General features: G+C 49.0%; 1 protein-coding gene across 14 annotated transcripts in view; it reads right to left on the bottom strand.

Moving 5' to 3' along the window:
* Positions 1-9,621, bottom strand: part of EVA1C (eva-1 homolog C) — a 108,994-nt gene extending 99,373 nt beyond the window's left edge. For 11 of the 14 annotated variants that reach the window (XM_017526120.2, XM_017526122.2, XM_017526123.2 and 8 more), the window contains exon 1: positions 9,053-9,509. In XM_017526120.2, the coding sequence (XP_017381609.1) occupies positions 9,053-9,212 (160 nt within the window). In that variant the 5' untranslated portion in view covers positions 9,213-9,509. Of the gene's footprint in view, positions 1-8,595; positions 8,615-9,052 lie in introns of those variants that run through there. The other 3 variants (XM_017526124.2, XM_017526130.2, XM_037737630.1) reach the window with 3 other exon arrangements.
* Positions 9,622-12,265: the final 2,644 nt, after the last annotated feature.

Here is a 12,265-nt window from a genome sequence, read left to right as displayed (position 1 = left end):
TGTTGGCCTCACGTATGTCTTCTTTTGTAAAGTGTCTGTTCATATCCTTTGCCCACTTTTGAATGGGCTTGTTAGTTTTTTTCTTGTAAATCTGCTTTAGTTGATGATGTTCTCATGCAGGCAGGATCTATGTGTTTATTTTTGCCAGGTGTCATGGGACAACTTTATTAGTTTCTCAGCTTGGGTTTCCCAGTAAGGTAATATGAATTCAAAACTCAGACTCCCCAAAAGGCAGAATTTGAGTTACACCTTCTCAAGAGACATTATTTGCTTCTCCAATTCTGAGCCCAGGCTAAGGCAAGTTTCCTTGTCATCTTTCTTTACAAGAAGGCTGATTTATTTTGCAACACCTTTGAATGAAGGTTTAGGCTTTCAAGGTCCAGGCTTTATATAGAGGTCTTTATTCCAATTCCTCACTTCACATTGGTCTAATGCCTTATCGCCTGCACTCAGGCACCTGTCAAATCTTCATTGTCAAGACCATTAAGCAACTCCAACATAGCCATAGGGTTAGCACCAGCTACCATCCCTAGTTCTCTATTCTCTCTTCATTTTTGTTTCCTGGATATTTCTTATATTTAAGCACCCACCACTCACTTATGCATAAAAAGATGTTTCTTATATTTGATTCAGCATTTCTAGGTGTTTTGCTGGAGAAATAGTTTCAGAACACCAATGTCCAGAAACAAATTACAGACCCAATTCTATAGTTCTTTAGGGCTAGATGGTACTATCTTTAAACAGGACAAGGAACGGACATTACTTATAAGTCCTGGGAAAGATGTGGCTGTCATAGATGAAGCGATAAACATGGCAGAAGTGCGACTGCTTTAAACTACATGTGATTTATTTTCTTTTCTTCCCTTAGTATTGGAAATGCTGCCACAATTCAAATTCCCAAAAGTTATTTAACCTCTCTTTGCCTCTGTTTCTTGAACTTTTTACACTAGCATCTCCTTTATAGCGACAATTGGGAGGACTACATGAGTTAACATGAAGTTCTTAGAACAGTGTCTGGCAGAGTGCTGTATATGCTTAATAAATTATTTTTAGGGCCAGGCGTGGTGACTCACTCCTATAGTCCCAGCACTTTGGGAAGCCGAGGCGGGTGGATCTCTTGAGTCCAGTAGATCAAGACCAGTCTGGGCAACATAGCGAGACCCTGTCTCTACAAAAAAATGCCAAAAAAGTTAGCTAGGTGTGGTGGCATGTGACTATAGTCCCAGCTACTAGGAGGTACTGAGGTAGGAGGATGGCTTGAGCCCCAGAGGCTGAGGCTACAGTGAGCCGTGATCGCACCACTATATTCCAGCCTGGGTGACAGAGTAAGACCCTATCTCAGAAGTAAAAAATAATTTTTTCCTTTTTTTTTTTCTGAGACAGGATCTCACTCTGTCATCCAGACTGGAGTGCAGTGGCATGATCCTGGCTCACCACAACCTCTGCCTCCCAGGCTCAAGCGATTCTCCTGCCTCAGCCTCTCGAGTAGCTGGGACCCACCACCATGCCCAGCTAATTTTTCTATTTTAAGTAAAGATGGGGTTTCACCATGTGGGCCAGGCTGTAAAAAAAATTTTAAAACCCTAAAAATATTTTTAACTCACCAGCTTCTCTTACTTATGCTGAGGGAAACAAAGTAAAGAAGTCACTGCCTCTGCTGAGCTGGTGGTGCACACGTGTGAGCCAGCTAAAGGGGGTGGCAAAATGACATACCACAAGGGGAAGGGGAAACTCAGAAGACACCAGAATCACTTTGTCAGCTGCCTTTCCAATCTGAGATTCCAATTCAAGTACTAGAATCTTCATGACTCTAGGATCCCCCCCAAACCAACTCCTACCTTCTTGGTCCACTGCTCAGCTTCAACCACAGTATGAATTTTTTTTTTTTTTTTGACAAGGTCTTGCTCTGTTGTCCAGGCTGCAGTGCAGTGGCACAATCTTGGCTCACTGCAACCTCCGCCTCCCAGGTTCAAGTGAGTCTCTTGCCTCAGCTTCCTGAGTAGCTGGGATTACAGGTGTACGCCACTATGCCCACTAGTTTTTGTATTTTTAGTAGGGATGGGGTTTCACCATTTTGGCTAGCCTGGTCTCGAACTCCTGACCTCAAATGGTCCACCCACCTTGACCTCCCAAAGTGTTGGGATTGCAGGCATGAGCCACAATGCCTTGCCATCAGTATGGATAATTAAAACCTGATAGGTACTGTGTTCAAATATAACCTCTAAATTTTATTAGCAGTTGTGGAGCTGGGAGAACAGTAGGCAAGTCGGACAATAGGGGTGGGTAATGGGAGCAATTGTTCTCTCTCTGTACATTGCCCTCAAAGTGGTGCCTTTCGAAAACAAAATTTTTTTTCTTGAGACGGAGTTTTCACTCTGCTGCCCAGACTGGAGTGCAATGAGTGATCTCAGCTCACTGCAACCTCCACCTCCCAGGTGCAAGTGATTCTCATGCCTCAGTCTCCCGAGCAGCTGGGATTACAGGTGCTTGCCACGACACCCAACTAATTTTTCTGTATTTTTACTAGAGACAAAGTTTCACCATGTTGGCCAGGCTGGTTTCGAACTTCTGACCTCAGGTGATCCATCCGCCTCAGCCTCCCAAAGTGCTGAGATTACAGGCGTGAGCCGCCGTGCCCTGCCCTTTCTAAAAATTGTAAAGGTGCTAAGCCAACAAGATGGTTGTGAAGATCACTGACCTCCAAATTTTTAACTCATGAGCTCATATATGTAACAAACTTTCCCATGTACCCCCAAACCTAAAATAAAAGTTTTTAAAAATAATAATTATTACTGGCAGAAAATATTGTAGAAAACATCATGAATTTCATCAGCAAAAACATTTTGAGAACACACCTCCAATACATGCACACTTATTTGTAAATTACATGTTGTTCTGTCAATTTCATGTTAAGTATAAGCAAAGCTTAACTCCATTTGTTGTTAAGATGGAAAAGCCAATAGGCAAGAACAGAAGCTCTAACATTTTTCTCCTACCCCACTGGACCACTTTGTGAGTGCACCCACTTTGGAAGGACTGTGATGAAATGATGCTGAGGTAAGGGTAGGAAAAGGTCAGTCTCTTCCGAATGCACCTGCAGCGATCACCGCAGGAACTATCAAGAAAGGTTAGGCAAATTGTGGCACCTTGCTCCTTCCTACCCCCAACGCCCTTGCAGGTGAAGTCCCCAACATGGCCCCATCCCTGTGCTCCAGCCAGCCTTGGTGCTGGAGCCTGCCTCGGCTCTGCCCCCTACCTGGGTGGTCTTGGGCAAGTTCATTACCTTCTCTGAGGCTGAGTTCTCATCTGCAAATGAGACCAGTCCTGATCTGATCTCATAGATCAGGACTCATAGAGTTGCTATGAGGATGAACTCAGATAAAACTAAGCTCCATTAACTTTTACCCTGTTCCTTTCTGTTTCTTGCCTGAAACTGCTGCTAGGCTGCCCTTTCCAATAAAGCACCTGGGAGACCAAAGCCATCAATAACAGGGACCACTTGCAGGCAGAGACTCTTCTCTGCCACCAAAAGAGCTGGCAGAAAACTTTTCGGATGTAGCCACTTTCCATGGAAACAGATGAGCAGATGCAGACACTGGCTATTCATCTCTCTTCTGTGGCTCTAGACAACTCCTTTGGTCACTGGGTTTGTTTTTCTTTAGTTACGAGCTGGCTTTTCACTCCATAAATTTTTTCAAAGTAAAGATAAGTCTTGAATAAAAAGGATGATGTGACTGAGGCATAATAAAATGCAGAGGGAAGGGTGTGTGCATGTGTGTGTTTGTGTGGGTGTGCGTGCACAGGTGTCTGCGTTGGGAGGTGCTGATATGCTGAGGAGGTGCAGTCCTAGTCTCCCTGGTGATGAGCCCTAGGGTAGGGGGTGAAGGGGACACCCAGCCACACTCTGTGCCCATGGATGAACTGATGGATGGGCAGGAGGTCACCCTCCCCTCTAAACTCCAGAGGTGTGGTCCTCAACTCTAGCTGCACATTAGAATTGCCTGGGGAGTTTTCAAAAAGTGATCACTGAGCAGGGCCAATTACATCAGAAGTCTTGGGGTGCAGCCTGAATGTCCATAGATTTTTTTTTTTTTTGGTCTTCCCAGGTGATTTTATTGTGCTGCCAGGGCTGAGACCCAATGCTTATCTGAAAGCAAACAAGGTTCAGCCTCTCCAAAATGAAAAACTGTGTCCATCAATACTGAGTCCGCACCTCGAGGCTCCCAAGATCAATTGAATTATCATATTTCTGTACCCTGGAAGTCCTGGCCAATGAAATAAAGAGCTACCAGTCAGGTTTATTTATTGGGCTGCAAATGTTTTTGGCTCCCAGATTTAAGTGATTCGCTTGCCTCAGCCTCCCAAGTAGCTGGGATTAGGGGCACCCACCACCACACCAGCTAATTTTTGTGTTTTTAGTAGAGACAGGGTTTCACCATTTTGGCCAGCTGGTCTCAAACTCCTGATCTCAAGTGATCCACCCACTTTGGCCTCCCAAAGTGAACTGCATCCCACTAAAATTCATATGTTGGAATCCTAATCACCAATACTTCAGAATTATGATAGTATTTGGAGATAGGGCCTTTAAAGAGGTGACTCCATTAACATGAGATCATTGAGTGAGTCCAGTCCAATATGACTGACGTCTTTGTAAGAAGAGGCAGTTAGGACACAGACACACATGGAGGGAAGACCATGTGAAAATACAGCAGGGAGATGCCATTTACAAGTCAAGGAGATAGGCCACAGAAGAAACCAACTCTGCCAAGACCTTCATCTTGAACTTCTAGCCTCCAGAACTGTGATAAAATCAACGTTCCTTGTGTAAGCCACCCAGTCTGTAGTACATTATTATGGCAGCCCTAGCAAACCAATGCAATCTGGTACCAAGTACCACTTAATGCTCACTTGGGCTACCAATGACTATATACCAAGGGACTGGAATACTGGCCCAGGCCAGGTGGGGTGGTGCATACCTGTAATCTCAACTACTCAGGAGGCTGAGGCAGGAGAACCACTTAAGGCCAGGAGTTCAAGGCTGCAGTGCACTATAACTGTACCTGTGAATAGCCACTGCACTCTGGCCTGGGCAGCAGAGCATGGCTCCATTAAAAAACAATGACACTTCTATTATACAGTGACCTTTCTTTGAAGTCTGGGGACATTTGGATACAAGGAAGCCCTTAAAGGCTGCCACACTCTCCTGGTCTCCTTGTTTCTCCTCCTTACATTTGCCACTATGTGCCCTAGGGCAAAACCAAATGTGAAGACATATGGTCATGTCTACTTTGTCCAAGGGCAGGAGTTCCCCAGGAATTCAAGTGGGAACTAGAACAATTTTCTACCGTTTCCTTCCCTTCCTTCCTCCACATCTCTACCTATAAGCCCATCAATCACTTGGAACTTCTTGGAGAAAAAGAAAGAAAAAGAAAAGGAGAGGCTGGGTGCAGTGGCTCACACGTATAATCCCGGCACTCGCTTTGGGAAGCCAAGGTGGGAGGATCACTTGAGGTCAGGAGTTCAAGACCAGCCTGGCCAAAATGGCAAAATCCTGTCTCTACTAAGAATACAAAAATTGACTGGCATGGTGGTGGGTGCCCGTAATTCCATCTACTTGGGAGGCTGAGGCAGGAGAATTGCTTAAACCCAGGAAGCAGTGGTGACAGCAGAAATTACATCACTGCACTCTAGCCTGGGCGACAGAGTGAGAGTTCGCCTAAAAAAGAAAAAAGAAAAGGAAAAGGAGAGAAAGAAAAGTAGGAAGGAAAGAGAAGACCCAGCTTTCCTTCAGCAGAGAAACAACACAAATTTAAAGAACCCCCTCCAAAATTAAAAATAAATAAATAAATCAGCAAGGACTATGGGACCATCACAAACTAAATACAAGAGATGAACTAAAACACCACTCTTTAAAGTAAGGCAAAAATGTATAGGATCCCTTGCTTTTTATGGCTGCTACTCAAGAAGGCACCCCTCCCTCCTCTCAGCGCTCATCCTCAAGCTCCAGCTCCCTGTCTCGTTCTCTGTACAAAGACGATGGGCATGGCATTACACTTCTGGAGTTTGTTTTGTTTTTTAAGTCTATGATGAGTTGGGACATCTCAAGCCAAATCCTCAATTTGAGAATGCAGTCAAATGAACAGAACTCCATCCCAAAGAGGAAAGTGGATGAAAGCCAAGCACATTTGAGTATGAGATTAAGGATCAGAGGCACTAATTTTGCATGAACTTCTCTTGCCTTCGCTGGGATTCATTTTTAATGCAGTGATGATAGCCTTCCAGTGGCCGCTGGCAGCCTCTCAAAATCTTTGGGGATGAGAGAGAAGGGGGTGTTTGGGGAGCCTGTTTACCAGCAGGCTTGGAGGTGATTAGAACAAGTCACGAGCATGAAGGGGGAGGAGGAGGGGACCACGATGCCGCCTCTGGCTTATTAAGAGTGAGATCGATGCTGGAATCCCCAAGGGCAAAAAAATCAATGACCCAGGAAAACTACACCAGCTGACAGCCCCAGGAAAAGGCTCAAGGAAGAGCTGCAAAGAAGAGAAAGGCTTAAGGAACTTTCCAAAACTCTGCACTGCTAATCTCCTGGGGGGAGAGGAGGGGTTATAGTGTACAGACAATGGCTGGGACCCCTGACATTCTGGCACTTTCTTTCACATGGATACACCAACCTCCCTCCTCCTTCACAAGGCAGAGGGGTCCCAAGCTTCCTCTATCCTTTGCTAGTTTTTGATGCTCCCCTTATTTAGAAAAACAGGCAAGTATCTGCATTGTCAGACACTTTTCTGTAGCCCTGGTTATTGTGATCAGACTCTGCGGGGGAGGATCCACTGCCTCTTTCCAGGCCTCAGATTTGGTTTCTATGCACTCCTTCAAGTTCATAAAAAGGAATAGAACTGACTGTCCCAGGAACACAGGCAGCAAGCTTTGAGGCCACAGGGGGTTCATGTCAGCTAAAACACTGAATCGAACAATCAGATGGCCATCTTTGGAGCTTAGGAATTTGGGGGGGGGGTCCCTAAAACCTTTAGGTTAAATTTCAAGTCAAATGAGCTAACTTTGGTAAACAATCTTTCTTTCTCCTTGAGATTTTTCTAATATTTCCCTAATCTCACACAATATAGAATTAATGTTTAAACTTAAGTACATCAGTGGTTTGGGAGGACATTATATTTCTTTTCTTCTCCCCAAAAGGCTTCCTGACACATTCTCCCTAATCTTCAGATCTCTAGAGAGCATCACTGATGAGAGAAAAGAAAGGGAGCTGGTTGTGGGTAGTAATGTCACCGCCTACTGCTGGCTCAGGGAGTTTGAAACCCTGGAATTGAAGTTTACAGGGAAAGCAGAAGGAAATGCCTTTTATGGTTTATACTATTTAGAATAACATGTATCCAATCATTAATTTTCTAAGGATATAACCTCCCTGTTTGATAGCTCAACTCCACTGTATGTAACAGTTGCTAGATACAGACAATTCCAAACTTGGGTGGTAATCTATAGACTGTTACAAGTATTGCAATTTCTTCCCTAAAGCAACAAAACTCTAAGTGTCTCTAATCTGTGAAAACAACCTAATGGTTACACTGCAATTCGCCTAAAGCAATATTTGTTCTGTTGCAATGACATCACACACACAAAAGCGCTTGTCAGTTTTCAATTCTCTCCTTAGAAATCAGAGCTAGATGGTGGCTGAACTTAGAACTGCTTTCCATAGCTCAAGTCAGCTAATACAGAGCTTTTCTAGCAGCCACGAACGTTCTAGTATATATAAAAAAAAGGTTAATAGCACTTGAAAAGCCTGATGCATTTCCCCAGAACACTTACCACAGAGTTCTGATCCTGGGATGCTTGATTTTAAGGGCCATAGGTGGCTTGCCAAATAGGCATATCTTGGCTTCCTTTGCTAGACAGGAATACTGCCTTGTTATTACATATTCAAAGCAAAGAACCTCTGACCTAAGAGCTCTCCACTAACAATGACATTCCCTGTTAAGTAAACTAGAAACCCAACTCAACTTCTGGTTTGCCCTTGTTCTTTACTGTGTACTAGTCTACTGCACAAACAGGACTGATGAGGACTCAGTTTACCACGATTATTTTGCAAAACACCCTGCACTGCAGGACCCAATAGGAACTGATTGTGCAAAGCCTGAACTTGGCAGAAGATCCCTGGAGAAGGAGGACTGTGGGCCTCAGAGTTGCTTCCTGAGCTGGGCTGGGGAAAGCTGAAGGCTTCCAGCCTTGCCAGAGGGAGATCCAGGTCTGTTTCAGCTGCAAGGATGTGTTACCTTAAGCAATTGCAGCGCTAACATAAGCATGTACTCCTATGGCTAACGTCAACCTAGAAATCCCCTTCACTCTGGGGCGTCAGCCACACATGTAAGCTTAGAACTATCTGATACCTGCTGCCGGAGCCTGGGTCACGGTTCCCGAAAAGAAAAGCCTCCTAGTTTACTCGGGAGCGGGAAACTGGAATTGGAGAGGGAGGGCGCTGGTACACTTTGACAGAGAGACTCCTCTCTGTTATCTAAGTGTCTCCTCATCCCTCACTGCCTTTCCACCAGACCTCCAGTCCCCGCGGGCTTCCCTTCCTACCTGCCAATATGGACTTGAGGTCAGGGGTCCCCTGGGTCAGGGGTCTCCTTACATGGGCAAACGGGCGACGCAAGTGGCAAACCCAGTGCAACGGCCTCCGACCACAACACGTGTATTTTACGGCGCTGGGCGCGGCACAGGGCTCAGTTTAAGGAGCCTCCAGAGAATGGGCTTGGATGAGGACCGGGTCCCTAATACTGGGAAACTGACAAGGTCAACAGCAGGGCGAGAAACTCTAAATACATTACACACCCTTCCTTCTTGGAAGTGGCAGTCCCTGTCGCCACTTCACTCTCAGCTACCTATATGCCAAGGGCTCACACCAGACAAGTATCTGTGAGCACTCCTCAACTTTAATCCTACTCGGCTGTCCCCGCAGGGGCGGCTGCCCCCAGGCGAGGGCTCACCTGGGCGCTGCGAGGTGCCGGGGGCGCACAGCCAGGGAGGGCGCTCTTACCAGAGAAGTCGGTGAGCGCTGAGATCTCTTTGGAGCAGACCAGCACAGTGCAGTAGAAGAGGCGCAGGAGCTGCCCCGGCGGCTCTACCTGCCTGCGGAGGCCGGGATGCTGAGCGGGCTGCGGCGCGGGCGGCGGGCGCGCGGGTCCCGGCAGCAGCATGGTGCGCGGCGTGGCGGGGCGCGGGCCCAGGCCGGGGACGCGCGGGGGGTCGCAGGGCTAAGGACGACGTCACATGGCGGGGCGAATCTATGGCCAGCGGCTCCGCGGCCCCCCGCCGCCTCCCGGCCCAGGCTGCCAAGCCTACTCCCCTGTGCGGGCCAGCCCAGGAGCCCCAGCAAAGGGGAGGGGGCGGAGAACTGGGGCGGGGCGAGGAGCCCCGAAAAGGATCCGCGTAGTTTCCCCGAGAGGAAATCTCCGCTGCTGCCGTGCGGGAGGAAGCGAGGGGGGCCTTAGGGAAAACGCAGCCTTCGCACACCCCGCCGCTGTCCTGGCCGGTCCCTGGCGCGTTGCCCACCGCGGAGGGCGCCCCCAGTAGCGCGTCCCAGGCCGCGCACCTTGAGCACCTTCCACGCCCGGGAGATAGCCGGGCACCCGTGGCCCTGCCCGCGCTGGCTGGGTGCCAGCCTCGCCCTGGCGGCAGAAGGAGCGCGGCCGGTGCCCGTGACGCACTTTGGAGCCAGCGCTGCGCGTGCAGCTGGGGCGCCCTCGGGGCGGGGCCGATCTGGGGCCGCGGGAAGGTGGGGTCCTGGAGGCGTGGGATCGCAGTGCTACCATCCCCGCCACCCGCCGCGCGCCACGTGCAGTCACCCAACACGCACAGTTATCGCCATTTCACAGAAGAGGAGACTGAGCCCAGATGCGGTGCCGAAGCTCTCGCAGCCAGGACAGCGACGAGCTGCGGGTCTTAAAACCAGTCAGATGGCTCCGGAGCCGGGCTCTTTTGCTCTGGCTCGGCTTGCCTTGGGTACTGGTTGCCCGCAGCGCTGGGGGATCTGACACTGGACCGGCGCAAACAGCTGCCGGGCGCTAATAATTGGGCTTTGTTTTAAAGTGGGCCACAGCATCTTTCTGAATCTCTAGACTGTGCGCCGGGTGACCCACGTTTGGATGCCCAGCCAGTGGCCTGCGTGGCCCCAACTCAACGGTATCGAGGACAAGCGCCGGGTGCGGGCACCTGGGGCCCGGCGACCCAAACCGCACGAACTGCGCGGGGCCGGCGGGAGGGAGGAGGGCCGGGCGGGCGGGCGGGCTGGCGCTAGGCACACAGTGTTCCCGAACACCGCGGGAGGGCCTGCCAAGTTCGCGGCGGGCGTGACGCGGAAACGTAGATAATGAGGCCCAGGGCGGGGCCGGACGCGCTGCCTGGCGGGCTCCAGAGATGCGAACGCCTCAGAGTGTGGCTGCTAGGCCTGGAGAAAGTAAATGCGCCTGAGGGCCCCCGTGGGACCCTCTCAGAGGTGGACCGCAAAGATCCCGGAAGGGTGGATGGCATTAGGTACCACCCAGTGCTCCAGGAGGGGCTGGGTCACCGAATTGGGATCTCGGCCCCTTCTTCCAGCCTGGGGAAAGATGTGTTAAATGCCAAACATCATTGTTGATCAAGTGAGGCCCACTCTGCCAGGCATAATGATTTTTAAAATCTACATTGAAATGTTGAATAGAAACTCAACCTCCACAATATCCTTTGAACACAAATATTAGTGTGCGCTCTCTAGGCTAGGGAAACTGAGGCTGGGAGTGTGGGTAAGGATGCTCAGCACTTAGGAACCACAGGGCAAGTAACATTTGTCCAAAACTCAGGTCCCTCTTGTACTTTCCATTCTATCTGTTCATTCATCCAGTTTAGACATGAATTGGTATCAGCGTGTGCCAGGTTCTGCGCTAGTGACTGACAGTGTTGGTAACAGGGAAGCAACCATGCTCCCCGAGTCCTGGGAGTGGGCAGCACCGCCCTGTGGGTCTGCACTGGCTTTCAGATGTCCAAGAGGGCACCGTTACTGACTGTGACAGCATCCCCAGGCTTTCCTATCTGGTAAAGCAGAGACTCAAACTGATACTTGCACACCAATATTCATTGCAGCATTATTTATGATGGCGAAAAGATGGAAGCAAATCCAGTGGATGAATGCATACAGTTGTTATTACAGCAGGAAAGACAGACATTGGACAGTAATGCCCTGTGAACAGACAGTCACGAAAGACAGGAACCATGGGAGCAGAAGCCAATAATGGAGGAGCGGAGCCGAAGGGAGGAAGGGAGATGTTCAGAGCATTTTAAGGCAAGATGGATGAGAAAGATAGGATGACTTAGCCTAGCAGAAACTAGCAAAACCCAGGTGCTGGGGGAGGGTGAACATTTTAGAAAAAGCGACCAGCATGTTGAAACCCAAGAGGAGCATGGCTCTCTCGAAGCATGGGGAAAAGTCTAGACAGCTGGAGCAGAGCAAAGGGAAGAGCCAGGGCACTTGGGGGTCAGCAGGACAGAGCTCAGGGCCCTGGAGACTGTGGTGAGCATTTCCATCATGATCCTAAATCCTTGGTGAGCACTTTCGTCTTTTGTCTTAAGCCAGTAAAGAACTTTAAGTGCAAAAGTGATGTGATTGGATGTGTGTTGGTAAAAAGTCACTCTCAGCTGCTGAGTGCAAATGGACTGGAGGAGTCAAAGCAGGTCCTGGAAGTACATACACCAAATAACTGAAAGCAGAGACTCAAGCAGATACTTGTGCACCAGTATTCCTTGCAGCATTATTTAGAAGAGCCATCAGATGGAAGCAACTTCAATGGATGAATGAATACAAAATATGGAATGTTGCTGAGTGTCGTGGCTCATGCCTGTAGTCCCAGCACTTTGGGAGGCCGTGGTGGGCGGATCACTTGAGGTGAGGAGTTTGAAACCAGCCTGGCCAACATGATAAAACCCCATCTCTACTAATAATACAAAAATTAGCCAGGTGTGGTCATGTGTGCCTGCAGTCCTAGCTACTCCAGAGGCTGAGATAGGAGAATCGCTTGAACTGGGGAGGTGGAGGTTGCAGTGAGCTGAGATTGCACCACTGCACTCCAGCCTGGGTGACAGATCAAGACTTTGTCTTGGCCGGGCGTGGTGGCTCACGCCTGTAATCCCAGCACTTTGGGAGGCCGAGGCGGGTGGATCACGAGGTCAAGAGATCGAGACCATCCTGGTCAACATGGTGAAACCCCGTCTCTACTGA

The sequence above is a fragment of the Cebus imitator genome, unplaced genomic scaffold (genome assembly GCF_001604975.1).
Source record: "Cebus imitator isolate Cc_AM_T3 unplaced genomic scaffold, Cebus_imitator-1.0 Scaffold41, whole genome shotgun sequence".
Classification (NCBI taxonomy): domain Eukaryota; kingdom Metazoa; phylum Chordata; class Mammalia; order Primates; family Cebidae; genus Cebus; species Cebus imitator.
Note: the sequence above shows the minus strand (reverse complement) of the source record. Positions and strands in the feature narration are given on the sequence as shown.